The sequence below is a fragment of the Cryptomeria japonica genome, chromosome 3 (genome assembly GCF_030272615.1).
Source record: "Cryptomeria japonica chromosome 3, Sugi_1.0, whole genome shotgun sequence".
Lineage (NCBI taxonomy): Eukaryota > Viridiplantae > Streptophyta > Pinopsida > Cupressales > Cupressaceae > Cryptomeria > Cryptomeria japonica.
In genome coordinates, this window is record NC_081407.1 from 364,366,906 (window position 1) to 364,388,146 (window position 21,241).

Below are 21,241 nucleotides of genomic sequence, written 5' to 3' on the forward strand. Positions count from 1 at the left end.
TGTTCTCTTGTTTGGGCTAGGAGTCAACATTGTCACATTTTTTAAGAGAACAGAATTTGTTAACCAACAAGGAGTAACATAGACTTCAAAAAAGGCCAGCCTTTGTCCCCCACATTGTTTGGGCTATAACAATCAAGTTAAAAGAACATTGGTAGATACAACCACTTGGCCAGCTATGCGGTGAGGCTTTTCCTATTTGCCAATGAACTCATTTTAAGTGCAAAAGCAAACCAAAGCTTGAGAGACTGCTTACCGCTTCCAGGACTCTTTTGTAGATAGGTAGAATAGAAGTAAGATTGACAAAACCAAGATGGTGTTCTTCCCACCTCAAAGAAAAGGAAGAAGTTCAACTTAATTTCAAAGAGTATCTCCATATGTATTGCAGGTGCACTTGGTTTATACTTTTACAACAAAATTAGCTAGGGTGCGTGTAAAATGAAAAGAGCACAAGAAATATAGAAAGCTTTATACACTCTTCAAAACAGATGGAAGAAAATAAACTCATGGGGATCAAAAGGCCACAAGGGTCTTATTTGGGTTACAAGTCATTCTAGTGATGTTCTGTCGTTTTGACTTGTGAAGCAATGGCACTTAAGAACCTGAAATGGAGGCAAATAGAAAGGATCAAGAAGCGTCTTATCACAATCAACTTCAAAATCAAAGATTTAGTCCCCTATGAGATACTTTTTGTGATGAACCCTTGCTGGTTCAACTCTTCAACCTGCTGTAATTTGTAGATCTTCTTTGTAATTTTGATTATTAAGATGGTCTTTCAGAAATAGACAGAAGTTTCAGAAGGGGGTTTCTTTAATTTGCAACACGTATTGAAATAATACATGAACTTAATCAACTGAAACAATAAACTGGAGAATTTAGAAGCATACCAATAGGTCCTTAGCCAATTTATTGAATTAAAAGAATTCAATCAGCAACTTACAAAGTTCTGATTTTTTATTTTGAAACAATTCAGATCTGCTCTTATTTAATACTAAGACACCCAAACAGTGGAAGATGGCGCCAATAAATGAGCAAGTTGTGTGTTTGGGAAAAGAAGCCTCCAAACCACAAAAGAATTAACAAAACAGTAAATAGGAAACCTACAACAAGTCTGCCTTGTACGAAGCCAAATCTGCCCCAATTTAATTCAATTTGACTTCTTAATGAAGCCAACCAAGCTGCAACAATTCGATTGATCTTTCACAACCTCAAAGCTACTGAATTTTGAAGAATGCATGCTCTCCAAAATAAGTCCAAACCCTAGCCGCCATAGCCAAGTGCTCAGAAGAAATGTCAAATGCTCAATATCAATGAGGTTTAATTTCCATCTTGGCTGCCTAAATACCCAAAAGATACTATTTTTGGCAATTAGGGTTTTAAAAATCATAACATGCTTTTAGGGTTCCCAACTTAACCCTAAAAGCAACACCTAGCTTAGGAGATGTTAATTTATCACTTAAATAAATTTAAGTGATGCACTTTGTGATTTTATATTAATATTTCATTAAAATATTAATTCCTTGTGGGAACCACTTAAAAATTCATATCTCCCTCATTATTGCTCGAAAATTGAATCTGTCAGAAGCTAAGGCCACAGTTCACCACACCAATGAAAATAGGACCATGTCTATTTTTAGCAATTTTTCCCTAAAAATTAGGAAATCCTCATATAATGTCAGAAACTGATGAAACGAAGACCAGAACTGAACTCAACACTAAACTAGAACAAATAGACAGACCACTCCTCAAGATACTGCATTACTGACCCCCTTATCCATACCCTGTTAGCCTACAATGGTCCAAAAATAGGCTCACTCCTCAAACCAATGTCCCAAACTAGGATGGGGACATTACAGTCCGCCCTCCCAAAATTTGCTTGTCCTCAAGCAAACTCAATGTTGGATGCTGTAAAATGCTATCACACTCCCAAGTAGCATCCTCTGTTGGCAGATCTTTCCATTTAATCAAAAATTCCCTGATGACACTTCTCTGCAAATGACAATCACTGAACTCCAAAATGGCCTCAGGTACTAGCACTAACTTCTCCTCATCATCCAGGGGTGGTAAAACTGCAGAAGGAACTATTTGTTGTCCCAATGCCTACTTAAGACGTGACACATGGAACACATTATGAACTTTACTATCAGTCGGTAAATCTAACTCATAAGCCACCTGGCCAACTCGCCTAGAAATCCTGAAAGGACCATAGTAACGTGGCTTGAGTTTCTCTAAGCCCTTCTTCCTAAGAGAGGACTGTCTATAGGGTTGTAGCATCAAATATACCATATCCCCAATCTCAAAAGATCGCTCAACCATCCTTTGATCAGCATATTGCTTTTGCTGATTCTGAGCCTTCTGAATATTATCACAAAGTGCTCTCATAATATCTTGGTTCTCCTGTAACAGATTCCCAGCACTCGATACTCTGCAATCGCTCATCAATAAATCCAAAAAACTAGGAGCATCATATCCATACAAAGCTCTGAAAGGTGTCATCTGAATAGTCATATGGTGAGTGGAATTATAACAATACTCGCACAAATGTAGCCACTTCACCCAAGCCTTTTGCTGCCCTGAGATGTAGTTCCACAGGTATCCTTCCACCCATTTGTTGAAATCTTTGTTTGTCCATCAGTCTGGGGGTGGTAACTGGTACTCGGAGTGAGCTTTGTCCCGCAAAGTCTGAATAACTCCTGCCAGAAGTGACCCATGAACCTGTTGTCCCTATCACTGACAATACTCTAATGTAAACCATGCAATCTAAATAACTCACGAAAGAACAGATCAGCCACCTGACCAGTAGAATAAGTAGTCCTGATCGAAAAAAAATGTGCATACTTAGTCAACCGATCAATCACCACATAAATGTTGTCTCCCCCTTGGGCTTTTGGCAAGCCCGTAATAAAGTCCATAGACACGCATTCCCACTTCCTATCAGGAATAGGAAGTGGCTGGCTGAAGTAACCCTGTAAGAAAGTTGTGCTCCTGCTTGTTCTACTGGCAAACAGAACACTCTCTGACGTACTGAAGAACATCAGACTTGAGACCCTTCCAAGAGAATCTCTCATGTACCTGCCTATAGGTCTTAAAGTAACCGGGATGTCCAACCATAGGTGAATCATGGAAAGTCCTCAATACTATGCACTTCACCTCAAAACCTAGGACTAAAAATATCCTCTCTTTGTAAATGATGAGGTCATTCACAAGATTTCCTACTGTCCAAAACTATCCCATCAATAATACTAGAGGCCCATAGATTCTTATCATACTCTGCTATAATCAAGTGTTTCCAATCTTCAGAAACGACTGCCATGGAGCTCAAATGGGAGTGGTGAGATAAAGCATCAGCAACAATGTTTTGAGTCCCTTTGACAAAGGAGATGTCAAAATCATAAGATTGTAACTTGCTGACCCACTTCTGTTGACGCTCATTTAGATCCCGCTATCCAAGGAAATGCTTCAAACTATTATGATCAGTTTTGACACAAAACTTGCTGCCAACTAAATATTGCCTGAACTTGGCCATTGCATGCATGATGGCCAACATTTCCTTTTCATAATAGCTCCTCTCCGGACCTCGAAGCTTCCTGCTCTCATAAGCTATAGGATGACGATCCTGCATAATTACTGCACCAATACCCTCTCCACATGCGTCACAATGAAGCTCAAAAGGTTTGGTGAAATCGGGTAAGGCAAGAACTAGACATGTAGTCATTAATTGCTTGAACTTCTCAAAACACTCCTGTGCGAGAGGTGTCCAAACAAATGCACCCTTCTTGGTCAAATCAGTGAGTGGTGCAGCATGCCATGAAAAACTACTAACAAACCGACAGTAGAAGGCACATAAACCAACAAATCCCCTGAGCTAAGTCAGGGTCTCAAGCGTAGGCCAATCAACAATAGCATGAACCTTATCAGGATCCATGCGAACTCCCTCTTTGCTGATTATGTGACCCAAATACAAAAGTTTTGCCATTCCCAATGCACACTTGGACTCTTTGGCGTAAAAGGACTCCCTGTCAAGTATGCCTAAAACAGTATCCAAGTGAACCAAGTGCTCCTCCCAAGTTCTATTGTAAACCAAAATATCATCAAAGAAAACCAGAACAAATCTCCTCAACTGAGACTAGAAGACCCTGTTCATATTGGATTGAAAGGTGGCTGGTGTGTTGGTCAACCCAAAAGGCATAACCAAAAACTCATAGTGTCCACAATGACATCTAAATGCAGTCTTCTCAATATCCTGCTCCCTGAAACTGATCTGATGATAACCTGTTCTTAAGTCAATCTTGGAGAAATAACAAGCTCCGTGAAGTTCATCTAACAACTCATCGATGCGAGGAATGGGATACATGTTCTTTATAGTCCTTCTATTCATCATACGGTAATCAATGCACATTCTGAGTGTGCCATCTTTCTTCTTCACCAAAACAATTGATGAAGCGAAAGGAGATTTACTCGGCCTTATGTGTCCCATTGCTAGAAGTTCTTTGATGGTTTTCTCAATTTCATCTTTCAATCACTTGGGGTGTCGATAAGGTGTAATCATGATGGGTTTGGTGCCTTCTTCAAGCTCAATAATGTGCTCTATGCCTCTATCAGGAGGCCTAACAAGAGTTATGTCACTAAACAATGTTTGCCACATACAGTAAACGATTAAATGCAGAAAGTAAATGCACAGAACATAATGGAAATATATTAACTCACCAGTCTCTGTATTACTTCAACAGTCCATGTACATCAAGTGCTTATAACATTACACCCCAATACCACTATCATGATGCCACTACGAAGGGAACATATGCAATATATAATACCCGAAGGGGTGCGACCAACCGTCGCGTCCAACTGCCCTTTGGGACGACTAACTCACTGACTGTCGTAACTCATTATTACCAACGACAACATAAACATAATGATTATTCCCGACAACATCATCCCCCCCAAGAAAAGAAGTCGTCTCCGGACGACTTAATACAAAATAGAGATGACATTAAACAAAATCAAGGTAGAGAACTACAGGAACTGCGAACGCTAGTCGAGCGTGGAACTCATACACTTGCTGCATCCTCGCCTGAAAACCCTTTGCTACTACCATCCGATGCTCAGGTGTGGATTTCACCATTAGTGCTTCCTTTGACATCACAGTCCTCCTGTGCCGAAACCAAATTTGTCTGCAAAACACGCTTTTCAGTCTCAACCTCCACAAACTGCTACTCAAATGATAGTCTCCCTAGCCAATTTGTCCTCAATAGCCACCTGCGTTGCCCTCTCGGCATCCAACTCCTGGGTACGCTAAGCTAAGTCTCACGCTACTACTGCCTCCAACCTGGTGGTCAGCTCCTCCTGAGCCCTCTGTGCATCCACCAAGGCAACCTCACGTCCAGTTGAGACACACTCCAAGTGCCTCAAAGCGTACCATTCATGCCTAGAAGTGGCCACAACCTTCTGGCACAAAGGCTAGGAGACACCTCAAATCCTCCATCACACTCCCCAAAGGCTGATAACTGAACTGAATAACTCTCTTGTGTCGTACGACTTCGCGTTCTTGCAATGCCTTCCTTCAAACTCTGCTTGTTCACAACCTCCAAATCCATCTCCCTCTACGGCTTATGGCTTTCCCGCCAATGCTTAGCTTCGGGCTTCTTTCTCACAGTACGGAACAACCCCAACACTTACCATGACTTCTTGGATGCCCTTCGCCCAACTCCAAAAAGTGTATTGTAGCTCAAAAATAAACTGGGGGTCTAGGGCAGCGCCCCAGTGGGGTTGAGGGGCAGCACCCCCCGCAAGGGTCCAAGGGCAACGCCCCAGGTGCGCTCCCTGTCGCAGTATTGGGCGGGATCGAGGGGCAGCGCCCCCGCCGCCAACACCAATTTATAACCCTCAGAACCATACGAAAGTCTATGGTGCACATCATTTATGTGATATTTTAAGATGCCAAAACCCTTCTTCTCCACTCTAATATTTTCAACGTCCTGGCTCCAGACGTCATCGAATGATTTTTCAATGTGGTCGTCGTTTTTTTGTTTTTTTTTCCACTGTAATGTCCCTGATGGCACCCCGGCCATACAGCCTCCCTGTACAGTCAACAACAACACTGACACCTCCAATCGTATAGCCACCTTCCCGTGCGGTCAACACCCTCCTTACTGTACGGTCACCCCTCCATCGTACGGATCACACCATACAGATAACATGACCAACCGTCCACACCGTACAGTCCTCCTTTCGCACGCCCAACGCAGTTCAATCGTACAAGGGCCCATCGTACGATGGTATTCCACCACAGGTGTCCTCCGTCGTCAGTGGTCCATCGTACGATGGTTCCACCGCACGTGGTCCAACGTACGGTGGTTCCACCGCACGGTAGTCTCACCGTACAGTGGTTCCACCGCACGGTGGTCTCATTTCACCGTACGGTGGTTCCACCGCACGATGGTCTCATTCAACCACACGGTGATCCCACCGCCACTTTCAAAGATTTTATTTTTTATTTTTATTTTTTTCAAAAAAAATTTCAATTTTAAAAAAAAAAAAAAAAAAAAAAATCCCTAATCTAGTCTTCGGCTCGGATCCCGTGCCTGTGGGATTGCCCTTTCTCGATTTGCCTCGCCCGAGAGTCTCCCGCTTTGGTCCCGTGCCAATCGAGTCACCTGCTCGGCCTCTCAAGTCCCCTTCCATCCTCTCGTGTCCCCCTCCGGACTCTCGGGTGTCCTTCCGGCCTCCCGGGTCCCCTACACACTTCTCGTGGTAGGGTTTCAATTTGGACCCGTTGATGGCAAGTCTATTTTCAATGGCCATCCAAAGACCTGGAACCATAAATTCTACAGGAACCACGGTCTCCTTCCCGTACATAAGAAGTAGAAGAATAATAAAGATTTTGAAGGTTGCGGCCTTCCACACAGGGTTCCAATCGCTGCCGACATGAATCATCTTGGGATTATCTACGTCACTGAGGTTTGGGGCATCTCCCTTTCAATATTCTCTGTATTTCGGCAAGTACACCTCCTCTGTTACTTGCTCTGGTTCCTCTACTTCGAGCCTGTAGCTCTGGAACATTTCGTAATCCTCCATCTGCCAGTGGAAGAGCCCGTTCAATGACCTCGTCTCATCCTCGGAGCACTCTCCTAGTTTGAGAATCCCTTCGTCGTTGGGCTCCCTGCAGCCTCGTCCTTCGTCCCTCAAGTCGCCTTCTCCTTCACCCTCCGATTCCGAAGATGATGCCAGTTCCTCACTAACCAACTGCGTCCCAAGGTCTATGGTAAACTTCCTTCCTCCATCCTCCATAGACAAAGTGTTCTTCCAGTTGTGGGTGGCCTTGGCTGCCACCAGCCACCCTCTCCCTAAGATCGCGTCATACCCTTTTTTCTTTAATGGGATTACCACGAAGTCCAGTATGAAGGGTTGCGTCCCGATGGTAACTTGTTGGCCCATCAGTGTCCCGAGGGGTTTGACTCCATGTTGATCTACTCCCAGTAAATTGAATGTAGATGGCCACAATGTTGGCTTCCCCAACTTCCGCCAGGTTTCTTCTGGAAGAACATTCACTCCTGATCCACCATCGACGATGGTGTCAATTAGAATGGTGCCAAGGATACCCATCTCCACAATGGTCGGGTTCCTTCCAGTGTTAACTGCCAGCAACCTAGGGTCTATTGCAGACCCCCCAGGAACAATTGTGCGGTGGTTGGTATTGGTGCGTGGTTGGGAGAGATTATTCAACAACGTCGTTCGTAATTGAGGCATTGTCTGGAGGAGGTCGTGTACCTTCACAGGCACCTCCAATTTTAAAATTTGATTTAGTATAGCCTCCTCCGCCTTCGGTCGGCTGGAAGTACCTGTCCTACCCCCTTCGCCTTCGCCCTTTCTCGTATCTCTTTCTCAATTTCTTCCCGTGCTTCCCGTACCCTTCACTTCTCCGTCTCCGAGTCTGGGCACATTGCGTGTCTGGGTTGGTCACGGGTTACGGCCAGCACTTCCTCTTCTTTGGTTTCCTCAATATTGAGCAAGTTGACTCCGAACTTCAGGCAGGTGGCGTCTTCATGGTCTCTCGGTCCGCACCATTTGCACAAATATTGTGTGGCCTCTCCCTTTGGGCAGTCTTGGGCGAAGTGCCCCCACTGGTTGCATGCTTTGCATCGTACCATCAGTCGGCCTTTGGAGTCGTATTGGATCCGGCTCCTTGTATTGTTATCGTTGTTTCGTCCTCCCCACCGGTTATCTCGGTAGCCTCCCGATGTTGCATTGTTGTTCGCCTGGGAGTTGCCGGTACCGCCTGATGTAGTTGGTTGTTCCTGCATAAGCAATACTTGTCGGTTTCGTGTTTTCATGTTGTAGGGGCATTCCCTGGTGGGATGCCCCATCAACTAGCATATATCACAATAGGCCTTTTGGCAGGAGCCTTTCGTGTGGTCATTCGTCTTACATTTCGTGCACCAAAGCTCCCCTTCGTCAATCTTGCTCGGACCTCCCTTCATAACCTTCATCTCTTTCATCATCCTCAGCATGTCCTTCTGCAGGGCTCACACCTTTTTGCCGAACTTGCCATCGCTGCTGCTTCCCTCGGAAGAGTCATCATCCTCGGACGAGCTATCCTTCTTTTTCTTCTTGGATGTCTTGGTCTCGCTCTCGAGATCCATCGCTCTATTGTATGCATCTTCGTAAGAGGTTGGTGGAACAATTTTCATCTTCTTCCGGATGGAGTGTTTCAGTCCCTCCACGAACCATCTCTTTTTCAACCCATCCGCTGGTTGACTCTCCATTTTCCCCAATAGTTCATTGAGCCACCGACTATAGGCTCGGACAGTCTCATTCTTGTTATGCTTTGTGCCATAGATTTCGGCTACTATTTCATTGTCGTCTCTGAGGAGGCAGAACTCTATCCCGAACTCCTTCTTCAGGTCAAGCCATGTGCCAACTTTGGCCTTATCCATATCTGAGTACCAGTTGATGGCCGCTCCCCTTAAGGTTGCTGGAAATTGTGTTACCCATTCGTCCTGGTCGGTAACACTGTTCACTAACCATATGGTTTCGCAAGTGCGGCAATGGCGGACGGGATCTTCCTTCCCGTCGCCCTTGAACTTCGGCAGCTTCTGCTTACTTGCCATCCCACCACTGGGTCTCACTCCTCTGGTGCCTTGTGTGCTTGTACCTGGTGATCCTCCGCCTCCGCCTCCTGCACGTGACCCTCCACTCGTGGGTCCTCCGGAGAAGGTTGTTGACCCCGAACTGAACAAATTACCTCCCGTACGGTACCCATGTGCTCCCTCGGCACCGTCGGCCATACCGTCACCTTCAATCGTCTCCCTCCGGTTGTCCTCCAAAATGGACAAGTTCTTTAGCAGGTCTCTGGTAGCGTCGATCGGGTTTAGACTTCGCCTTGTTTATTCCACCAACTCTTCGCGACTTCTTACCCTACGGTGGTATTCTGCGCGACTTCTTACCCTACGGTGGTATTCTGGCAAACTATAGAGTTCTCCTTCGGCACCCTCCGTGACTCCTAGGTTCCCTTCGGGCAACCCTATGACAGTGTAGAGAGTGTAATTCTATCTGTCTATCTCTGCCTCCGCAACCTCCGTGACACCTCCTGCGTTCCCTTCGAGCAACCCCTCGGTCGGTCGTCCCTCAACAAGCTACCTTAGCCTACGATTTCGTTCTATTTGCTGTCCAAGATTCAACGCTCTTTGTGCCACTTCCCATTCGTCACTTTGTATCTTTTTATTTTTATTCTTATTTAGTATATTTGGCATAAATCACTTCCATACATAGCAAGCACACACCATGTACACAAAAAAAAAAAACTTTTTTATTATTTTCCCTTTCGGCTACAATTTATATCAACATTGTGCCGGGACTATTACAGGGTTCAATTTCCCCTTCGCCTCTTGCCATCACGCTCTGCGTCCCAACACCGATTGTTCTGTTTGCGTGTCGTCGACCTCTGGGTTAATCTCACCAGCGGGTAGGCCCATCGTGTCCGTACGCCATCTGCTCCTTCCTTTCCCGAGTATGTCTAGGCAACGGCGCCAAATGTTTGTCAAACACAATAAACGATTAAATGCAGAAAGTAAATGCACAGAACATAATGGAAATATATTAAATCACCAGTCTCTGTATTACTTCAACAATCCATGTACATCAAGTGCTTATAACATTACACCCCAATACCACTATCATGATGCCACTACGAAGGGAAGGTATGCAATATATAATACCCGAAGCGGTGCGACCAACCATCGCGTCCAACTGCCCTTCGGGACGACTAACTAACTGACAGTCGTAACTCATTATTACCGACGACAACATAACATAATGATTATTCCCAACAACAAACACCTTTATATGCTTAACTCTAAGCTCGTGAATATCTAAATGGTAAGGTGTTTTATGCTGCTCCTCATAAGTAGGCATTAGTTTACACTTTGCTGCCCAATCCACCATGTCATGCCTGACAAGTCTCTCCATTCTTTTAAGAGTGATTAATTTCAAGTTGTTGGCCTTGATAGCTTTAAGAACATGATTAGTCCCATCAACCCTGAATTTCATCTCCATATCCCTAAGGTTGAGTGTAAATTCACCTATGGCATGAAGCCACATCATGCTAAGGACCGCATCCATGTTTCCCATGTTAACCACATAAAAGTCAGCTTTGAATTCATAATTATTGAGTTTCATGGGTAAGTCTGAAATCATTCTATCACAAGTCAGCATATTACCATCAGCAGCTTTCACCCTTATGCCTTCAAACTCTTAGAGTTTGAATCCCACGCTCCTCCACCAACCGTGCATCTATGAAATTATGCGTTGCACCTATATCAAGTAGAGAAATGACTCTTTGACAAGCCAAGAGTCCACGCAACCTAAAAGAACCTTCTCCTTGCATGCTAGACATATGAGCTTCCCGTAGATCAAATTCTCCCTCATTTTCAACTTCCTTTTCTAGAATTTTCAGTCTCGAAATCATCTTGATCAGCTTGCTGGTCTATGTTATTAGTCATGTTTTCTCCCTCATAAAACCACTCCATATTACTATTTTGACCCTTAGGCTTGAGGGCACAATCATGGTTTTGATCATAAGGGCCCTTACAATGAAAACACAACTTCCTTCTACGCAAATCATTAAGTGTTTCCCTATCCAAAGGCACTGTAAATTTCTTCCCTTGGTCCACATTTTCTGATTTCTTTTGATCAGACTTGCTGTCATTAAATGATGAGGGCTGTTTTGAGTTGTTTGAAGTGAACTTACTACGAGGAGCAGTAAGTTCCATGCTACGTGCCTTCCTCATGGCTTCTTGCAAGGTAGGGGGATCAAAAGCCTTAATCCAACCTTTCATAGGCTCATAAAGACCTTCAACAAAAAGAACGACCAGCCTTCTCTCTGAGATGTTAGTTACCATAACTAAAAGCTTCTGAAATTCACTAATATAAGATTCGAAGCTGCCCATTTGTTTCAGCTGAGCTAAATCCCTGAAATACAACTTTGGATCTCTTTTATCAAAACGCTCAACCAATCTATCAGTGAATTCTTGGTATGTAGTAATAAGGTCATGATGCAAAGTCACCATCCCATGGTGCCACCAATCATGGGCTACCCCATCCAAATGCAAAGCTGCAAACTTAATAAGATCTTCTTCTGACATAGGATGTAGATTCAAGAAGGTATCCAACTTGCTAATCCAAGCTTTGGTTGTAGCTCTACCACTGCCATCAAAAGTAGAAAGTATGAGCTTGTTGATTGCATATTTGAGATCATTAGTTTTGTTCCAAGGTTTCCTGTCATTCCAATTCCACTTCTTGTTGTGTTCCCTCTTCTGACTCATAAACCTGTCAAAGTTAAGATGTTCCTTAACTCTTGGTGGTAACGCATCCCATTCATCATGAAGTGTGATCACATTAACCGTAAAGGCCACCTCATCTTCCTCCTCAACCACGTCCTCTTCTTCAGGTTCATTTCTAACAAAGGTTGGGCGTGTAGGCCTATCATAGGTGTGTGTGGGAGTCACTCTTGCCCTTGGGCGACCAACAACACTACCATTTTCCTCCTAGTTCTGATTATGCCCCCTTGGCACAGTGATCTGTTGCATGGCTGTAGTCAACTGCTGCAACACATTTGCAACCTGTCACTGCCCTGTTACTAAACCCCTCATAGTAACTCTGACATCTTGGTCCTCATTGTTAACAGCCTCTCTGTGTGGCTCACCATCATTCCTGTCCCCCATAATTTCCAAGGGTATTTCTTCAGTTTGATCAGGATCACCCTGTAAACCAGGTCTCCTGCGTGTGTAATACCTGTGAGGCCCAGTCTGTTGTTGATGCATAAAAAATTCTAACCCTCCGGGAAGGCAGGATCAAAGCTCTGATACCATTGTGATGAACCCTTGCTAGTTCAACTCTTCAACCTGCTGTAATTTGTAGATCTTCTTAGTAATTTTGATTATTAAGATGGTCTTTCAGAAATAGAAAAAAGTTGCAAAAGGAGGTTTCTTTAATTTGCAACACATAATGAAATAATACATGAAATTAATCAACTAAAATAATAAACTGGAGAAGTTAGAAGCATACCCATAGGTCCTTAGCCAATTTATTGAATTAAAAGAATTCAATCAACACCTTACAAAGTTCTAATTTTTTATTCTGAAACAATTCAGATCTGCTCTTATTTAATACTAAGACACCCAAACAGTGGAAGATGGCGCCAATAAATAAGCAAGCTGTGTGTTTGGGAAAAGAAGCTTCCAAACCACAGAAGAATTAACAACAAAACTAATAAATAGGAAACCTACAACACATCTGCCTTGTAAGAAGCCAAATCTGCCCCAATTTAATTCAATTTGACTTCTGAATGAAGCCAACCACGCTGCAACAATTCGATTCATCTTTCACAATCTCAAAGCTACTGAATTATGAAGAATGCACACTCTCAAAACAAGTCCAAACCCTAGCCGCCATAGCCAAGTGCTCAGAAGAAATGTCAAATGCTCAATATCAATGAATGAGGTTTAATTTCCATCTTGGCTGCCTATATACCCAAAAAGTACAATTTTTGGCAATTAGGGTTTTAAAAATCATAACATGCTTTTAGGGTTCCCAACTTAACCCTATAAGCAACGCCTAGCTTAGGAGATGTTAATTTTTCACTTAAATAAATTTAAGTGATGCACTTTGTGATTTTATATTAATATTTCATTAAAATATTAATTGCCTGTGGGAACCACTTAAAAATTCATATCTCCCTCATTATTGCTCGGAAATTGAATCTGTCAGAAGTTGGGGCCACAGTTCGCCACGCCAATGAAAATAGGACCATGTCTATTTTTAGTAGCTTTTCCCTAAAAATTAGGAAATCCTCATATGATGTCAGAAACTGATGAAACGAAGACCAGAACTGAACTCAACACTAAACTAGAACAAATAGACAGACCACTCCTCAAGATACTGCATTACTAACCCCCTTATCCATACCTTGTTAGCCGACAAGGGTCCAAAAATAGGCTAACTCCTCAAACCAATGTCCCTGACTAGCATGGGGACATTACACTTTTCGCAGAAATATCAAACAAATAATCTCAAATAGGCCCCCTTTGAGACTGAGGATGAATATCTCAGCAGTTATAATCTGTATCTTGGCAATATTTTTACCAATATTAGTCATGAAGATTCTGATCTTAAGTGTTTGGTGGACTATGGATTCAGAATGCATACTATTACATCCCAAATGCAGTTAACCATGATTCTTTAGAGATTTCCCAACCTAACATAAGGCCAAGCTAACATGTGTCCAATTCTTTTTAACCTTTCCGAATTCCCTTTATTAAAAAAAATTGAACAGGCACCTACAAGAAGAGCTGCAACCGCCTCATCTCTGCTTTCTCCATTTCATCTGATTCAGAAAGGACCAACTTCTGTATTTTGTGAAATATTTAAAAAAAATTATCGAAGTATTGAAATCAGGTGAGATCTTGCATCCAACTTGCTCAGGACAGGACGGGTGCAAGTCAAATAGATACCCTTAACCATGGTATCTGTTCCTGAAGATTAATTGGCCTGGGTAATTTACCAAATTGAAAAAAACAAATAAGGAAAACATGCTCATTCAAGACCTTGTACCCTGCCTGAAGAAATACTATACTTCAACTAAAGATGAACAAGATCAGCACAGCTTCCTTTTCTTCTTTCTTTTGATTAGACAAGAAAAATCAACAATAAAGAATAAAATTCCAGTGGTTTTCATTGGTCCAACATGTTCTCTGCAAATTTATATGGTTTTCCATGTTTGTGTTGTTAAAGCTTGGGTCCATTAAGGTATTTGTTTTCATGTAGTGTTGATATTGGGTAAACTACTACATCCAACTTGCTAAGTATGGCTTACACAACAAACAAGGCAGGATACAGTCAGTCCCAAGTAACTTTGATGGAAGCGAAGTCGCTTGGCCATGGCAGGTAGACTGGACATTACCTCACAAGGGAAATTTACCATACTGGGGAGAAAAAGTTCATCCAAGCAATATGGAAAAACAAAAACCTTAAAATATAGCCTTGAAACCCACAATCATAAAACAAAAAAATATCATAATTCAACAAAGGATAAACAAGAGCAATACAGACATCAAATGGGATGAACTCAAAGTGGTACAACTACTATCATAATCAACCAAAGATAAATAAGAACAGTTCAGAATCCAGAGTTCGAAATGGTAAAAGCATTGGGGCTTTCAAATAGAGGTCCCGAGTTCAAATCCAAAAGGGACATAATAGGTTTCAAAATTGAGTAAAATACAGCATCAAACTTGCTGATCATATCCCTTAAAGAGGAATTCAACAGATTTTTTTGATAAGGCAAACACATGCTCGTGAAAGGTCTTGAAACCAGCCTCTCGCTATGGAGGATTTTAAAACACTCAGAAAAAAAAATTATCATGATTTAATTAAATTTAAACAAGATGAATAAAGATGTAAAGTTGGATCAGCTCAAAATGATAAAAGCATGGAAGATTGATGAAGAAGCTGCAGGTTCAAACCCAATGAGATCATAATTTAAAATTGAATAACTACTGAATCCACCACGTTGGAAACTGAATAGGCTATAGCATCCATTTTGTTGGATAGAGTACAGACATCTCTTGACCATGGCCACGAAAGGCCCTGAAAACTGAACCTGACAGTGAAAGGTTTTGCAGTGATATCCATGTAGTAATTTTCATGATTCAACTAAAAACAAACGAGCCCAGTAGAGATATCAAAGGATGAGCTCAATAGGAGCCTTTCATATTGGAGTCCAAGGTTAGAATTCCAGTTAAACTAAGTCCCAGGTTTAAATTCCAGAAGATATAATAGTGTTTAAATTGCATAAAATAAAACATCCAACTTGTGAGTTCATCTGTGGAAGGTACTACAAGGAGACAAATCCAGGAATGAATTTGATGGAAGAGATGTTCCTCGATTGTGGCAAATAAGTTTAAGGTTTCGGTAACGCATAAAATTACTAGTGCCCAGAAGAATCTAAGAAAACATGCTGAGTGCAAAGATGAACTTGATGTAATAGATGTCTCTCTCTAAGGCAAATATATTGAAGGTTAGGAGAAATTCTTGTGAAAATAACTGCATAGAATTACTAGTATCCAAAAGAAATTAACAAAACATGACAAGTGTGAAGATGAATTTGATGGAAGAGATGTTCCTCAGTCGTAGCAAATAAGTTGAAGGTTTGGACATATTCTTCTAAAATAAACTGCATAAAATTAATGGTGCCCGGAAGAATCTAACAAAGCGAGAAGATGAATTTGATATAAGAGATGTCCCTTGGTCATGGCAAATAAGTTAAACGTTCCGAGAAATTCTTTATAAAATCAACTGCATAGAATAATTTGTGCCTAGAAGAATCTTTGAAAACATGACCAAATTCATCTTCTAAAAAGCGAGAAGATGAATTTGATATAAGAGATGTCCCTTGGTCATGGCAAATAAGTTAAACGTTCCGAGAAATTCTTTATAAAATCAACTGCATAGAATAATTTGTGCCTAGAAGAATCTTTGAAAACATGACCAGTATAAAAACGAATTCGATGTAAGCGATGTTCCATGGTCGTGCTAAATAAATTTAAGGTCGTGTGAAATCCTTAAAAAATCAACTGCATAGACTTGCTAATGCCCATAAGAATCCAAGATAACATAAAAGCGAAAGAAAAGGAAATATACATTGAGTATCCTGGCAATTCCCTGGGCTTTGAGGAGCTCGGCGCGGGAGGCGTTGTCGTAGCTACCAAGATAGAGAAAGGCGGGCAAAACCTCGGTCGGGAAGGCGCTGGGCATTTGGGACGACTTCTCATTGGCGCCCTGCATACGATGCCCGCACACCCCACACGCCTCCCCCTCTTCGAACTTGTGATAATGCAAGCAGATTGCACACGGGTTCTCCCTCTCACGTTTCCGCATTTTTATAAACCTCGACCACCCGCCAGGATTCGATCACGCAATCTCACCAGCTGCCAAAACTAATTATACTGCGGCAAAGCAAGACCTGCAAGAATCGTCCAGATCGATACAAATGATTGGAACTTTATTCTGATTTTCCTGGAACTGCTACACACACGGGTCCTGTTGGAAGAAAATCTGAAAGTACTCAGTGCGGCGCCTTCACTATTTCAACCCTCCTCCTCAAAGACCCGCATTTAATTGATTGCATACTATATAATTGAATGAATTCTTTTCAATTTCTTGGAATCAAAGATATATTTAGAGAGGAAAGAAAAGATATGAAAGATAATTAGGATCAGGCTGATGTCCTTTTCAACTGTCAGGATTCCATAACAGGCATATGTTTTCTCCCCCAATAGAGAACAAATCAAGGCAGAGTTTTATAACCAAATCTATCGGATAGTAAGGATTTCTCTGGGGCAACGTCACTCTGGTGCACAATGGATTTGGCAAGTAGGCCCTGCTTGGCCCTACACACTAATAAAGGGACTCTCTCCTTGGCATTTGTGGGCAAGGACGGGAACCAGACGGCAAGGTAATTGCTTTTGTTTATACTTAATTTGGTCATGCTATCCCAACTTTCTTTAGTTAGGGTTTAAATTTGATACTTTTTGGTTTTTTTAAAATATAATTAGGGAAAAGCACCTCATGTTCTAATTAATGTTTACTTTTTGTGAACCTAATTTCGAATTATTAATTTTAAAGAAATCAAAAAAATGATAATTAAAAATTTCATTAATAAAGTTAATTAATAAATTTTATCCATTTTACTTTCAATAATTAGAATTTTTGGATTGTAATTGGAGAGTTGTGCAACTTTATTAGTACTCATAAGTGTACGACTATAGTACTCATAAGTGTACGACTATGGGGCATTTGTGCATGAGAATAGGTCATTATTGAGGTGGTTCTAGTGCATGGTTATTATTGAGGTGGTCGTAGTGTTATTGAGGTGATTGTAGTGCATGGTTGTAGTATATAGGTCATTTTTGAGGTGGTTGCAGTCCAAGTTAATATCAGCAAAATGAAAGTCATGGTTTTCTCTAATAGAAGAAAACAAAATCAGCATAAATTTTACTTTGAAAACAGCATTTTTGAAGAAGTTACAGATTTCAAATATCTCATAATTGAATTCAACAAAAAATCTAAGTTGGGAAGGTTGCAAGAAGAAAAGAACTTTAGGAGGTTGGAAAGCATTTTATGCTCTTCAAAATAGATGTAGAAAGGCAGAGTTGTGGGATTGGAAAACCATACAAACTCTTTTTGGGCTTTTAGTGCTACCAGTTGTTCTCTATGGGTGTGAATTATGGGCCAACAGTACCTCGGTCTCACAATAGAAGCAAATTGAGAGAATTCAAAAACGTTTGATCACAAGAAAGTTCAAAATTAAAAGTAGAATTCCCTATGATATCATGTTAAGTGAAAAAGGAGTTGCCCCTATTAAAGCAATTGATATGGTGTGTCTCATTAGCTATTTAAAAAGAACCGAGCAAATGGAAGAAGGTAGATGGCCTAATGATTTAGAGCGTCATGCTTGCTTGTGGCAAAATGGGAGCATCGAAACAAAGTATGAACATTTAACAAAGCGTAACAGAGCAGAGAATTTTGGTAGATATTTAAAATGGGGAATTAAACATAGTGCACCTTTTGCCAAAATGCCTCAATGAAATTCAATATGTCGCTAAATGGATTTGTAAAGAAGGCTTTACACTGGGCACACACAATGCCAAATTCCACAATTGTTGCCAACATCCTTCCTACGTGTAAAGAAGTTTGTGGTTGGCAGTTTGTAATGGAAACACCAAGAATAGAAGATAAATAAATCAAGGCAGAACAATAAAATATTATAGATAATGCATTGATGGGAATATGGAAGTGAGGGTTTGCATAGAGGGGGAGACCGGTCGATGAGTGTGGAGCTACGTAGAAAAAAAAAGGCAATTGGCTTAGGAAAAAGGGCATCAAAGATGAATGGATGGAGGAGATTTTGAATACGATATAAGGAGGATTACATAACTTGAGGGAAAAAAATGACACAAGTTGGGAGAGTTCAAGGTAGCGACCTAAGTGGGAGTGGCTATGGCCCATTAAAGAAGAGAGGGGTTGTGTTGGTAGAGGGGAAATGGGAGTCATAGTAGAAGCATCCCAAGGAGGGATGCATTGGTCCCAAAATTAAGTAGATAAAGTTACAATTAAGTGTGGGGATAGGAGCAACCCAAGAGGAGCCTAGAGGGTAGCGCAAGGAGAGAATAGAATCAGTGTGAACATCGATGGTGTAGAAGTGGCTTGCATAGAGAATGGAGTCGACCAGGTGAAGGTTGTGAATAAGCTAAGGTAGAAATGGGTGTGTGGCTACGTAGCAGTGGGTGCAATGGCTAAGAGAGGTAAGAACAATGAGAGCTACAAAGGAATGAAATAGAGGGGTCTTTGTTGTAGAGAGTTGTTTGTGAGTTGAGTGATGTTATGAAAGGCCTGTAATGTAAACCTTGTATTCATAGATTAAATGAAGAATAAGTTATGTTTTATTTTCTGAGTGTGTTTTGGAGTGGAGGGCCTTTGCATCTATTTTGTGTCTCAATTTTATTGTTTACAGGCAAGGGGTACCTTGTATTGCATCACCTTAGGTTGTTTTCAATGGCATATTATGCAAAATAAAGAAGACTTGGATGCAACAAAACATCAAATTGGTGAGTAAATGGGGCATTTATTCGAATATGTGCCCCACAAATAACAAAGAGATAAAGGCTTTCATTATGGATAAGTTCTACAAGATAATTTGGGGTATTGGGCTAGGAAGAAAGAAACAACATTATATCAATGAGTTCAATCCCATGTGTGGTCATCTTCAAAAAGTTTACATAGGGGTCAATATTTCATGGAGAGCTTAAATTCTTATTGTTCAACTTATAACTAATTCTTATCAACTCTATTGTGAGATTGGGTGTTGGAAAAGGCCAAAAGAGGCTTGGGAAGAAAGAGTATGCACTTTTTGCACTTCCGAGAAAGTGGAAATTGAAAAGCATTTTATCTTAAAGTGTGATGCCTTCAAGGATAGCAGGGATAAGTTTATCAATATCTTAATCACTAGCTCGTGGTATCATTTATTCAATCAGGAGTATATTGAGAAGTTGGGGGCACTCATCATCAACTTGCATAGGAAAAGAATTGATTTGCAGAAGTCGGTTTGATTGGACATGTTGTCCCATAGGCTATCCTTAGCATTGTGGAAGTTAAAATTGTCTTCTTCTTCTATGAGGGCATCTTTAAGTAGGTATCTAGAGACACTTTGAAATGAGCACTTTTTTACCCTTGTGCACATAATGGATCCCATGGTGTGCATCGTTAGTATCTAGAAGTCATGACAATAACTATAAGTAGTTAAGTCACATACGGAGACAACCAAAAAAATTGGTGAAATCTGATGCGCCATTTAGGATTTATGGGTGCATGAAGTTAGCTATAACGGCTGCTAATAAGCTTCCCCTAGGGGAAGAGATTCTCAAATTTTATATAAATTTATTTTAATATTATTGTGTATAGCTTTTGGTTTTGATCATGTGAGTTTTTCTTCAATGTTTATGATTAAACCCCACCTTCAACATTTTAATAGAACTTCACCTTCGTTTCAGTAAATTCCATGATCTTTCATCAAAAATTATTTTCATGTATTGCTCTCTCCTTGATGATGGATCATGGAATTTGAAATGAAACATCGTGAAAAACAATTACACAATTAAAGATAGAAGCTATGCATAGTAATATTATGGAATGTAGAAATTATATGTCTACAGTTATTTCGATATGTATTTAATTTGTATACAATTTTATTAAAAATAAAACATGTTTTAATATTTTAAATGATTTTGTTTGACAATTATTAAATTTAAGTCTAAATTTTGACATTATTTTATATTTTAAACGTTAATATTATTTTTTAAATATTGAAGATTTTTGTCTATTTTATAATTCCTATTTATTAATTTAGGTATTTAAAACGAAAAAGGTGCATTCTACAAGAATAGCAAGGGATGAAATGTAATAGTGTAGATAGAACATAAAATTTATTTATCCATGTATGCACTGAATAAAATAGAGATGGAGATGTATTTAAGATATCTATACTATTACTATCAATATAGATATACTAAACATAAGTATTAGCATATGAACTAAACATTAATAATAAAGACATATATAATTATTCAATATAAAAAATGATGCTTGAAGGTTTGAACTCCATATTAGAGTGGGCAATTCTAGGAATAGGGTCGGATATTTCAGAAGGGATTGAAGATAGTGCAGAAGCTGCAGAGTTTGGAATTGTTCCCTTTGTAAGGTGGGAGGGCAAGGTGGATAAAGAAGCATATGAACTGGATATTGCAAGGACTTGGGAAAATCTCAAATTAATCATTCAATGACATGAGCAGGAGGAGAATGAATTAATGAGAGCTTAGCCAAATGCGATTATGAGACGGGGTCGCTCGAAGAACAGGGGCAGGGTGCAGCGAGATTTTAGGCATCATAGTGGAGCCTGAATGCATATAGTTCACAGGGAGTGATGGATCATATGAAAATGTAAACAAAGGCAAGATGGCGGCGGTTTTTTGTCTTTTCCTACATTTTTGAATTATGCAGTTATCCTCATGTAAATCATAGCTTAAGATGTAAGATGGATCTTAGTATTAGAATTTTAGTTTAAGTGTTAGAGATTCTCTATACAGTTGTAAGTAGGGGTTGTTGTTTTATTTCGGTTGTAGTAGGGAGCTGA

General features: G+C 40.8%; 1 protein-coding gene across 1 annotated transcript in view; it reads right to left on the bottom strand.

Moving 5' to 3' along the window:
• Positions 1-17,009, bottom strand: part of LOC131080021 (protein-tyrosine-phosphatase IBR5) — a 67,761-nt gene extending 50,752 nt beyond the window's left edge. Inside the window, exon 1 of the mRNA XM_058018106.2 lies at positions 16,195-17,009. Within this exon, the coding sequence (XP_057874089.1) occupies positions 16,195-16,431 (237 nt within the window). The 5' untranslated portion in view covers positions 16,432-17,009. The remainder of the gene's footprint in view (positions 1-16,194) is intronic.
• Positions 17,010-21,241: the final 4,232 nt, after the last annotated feature.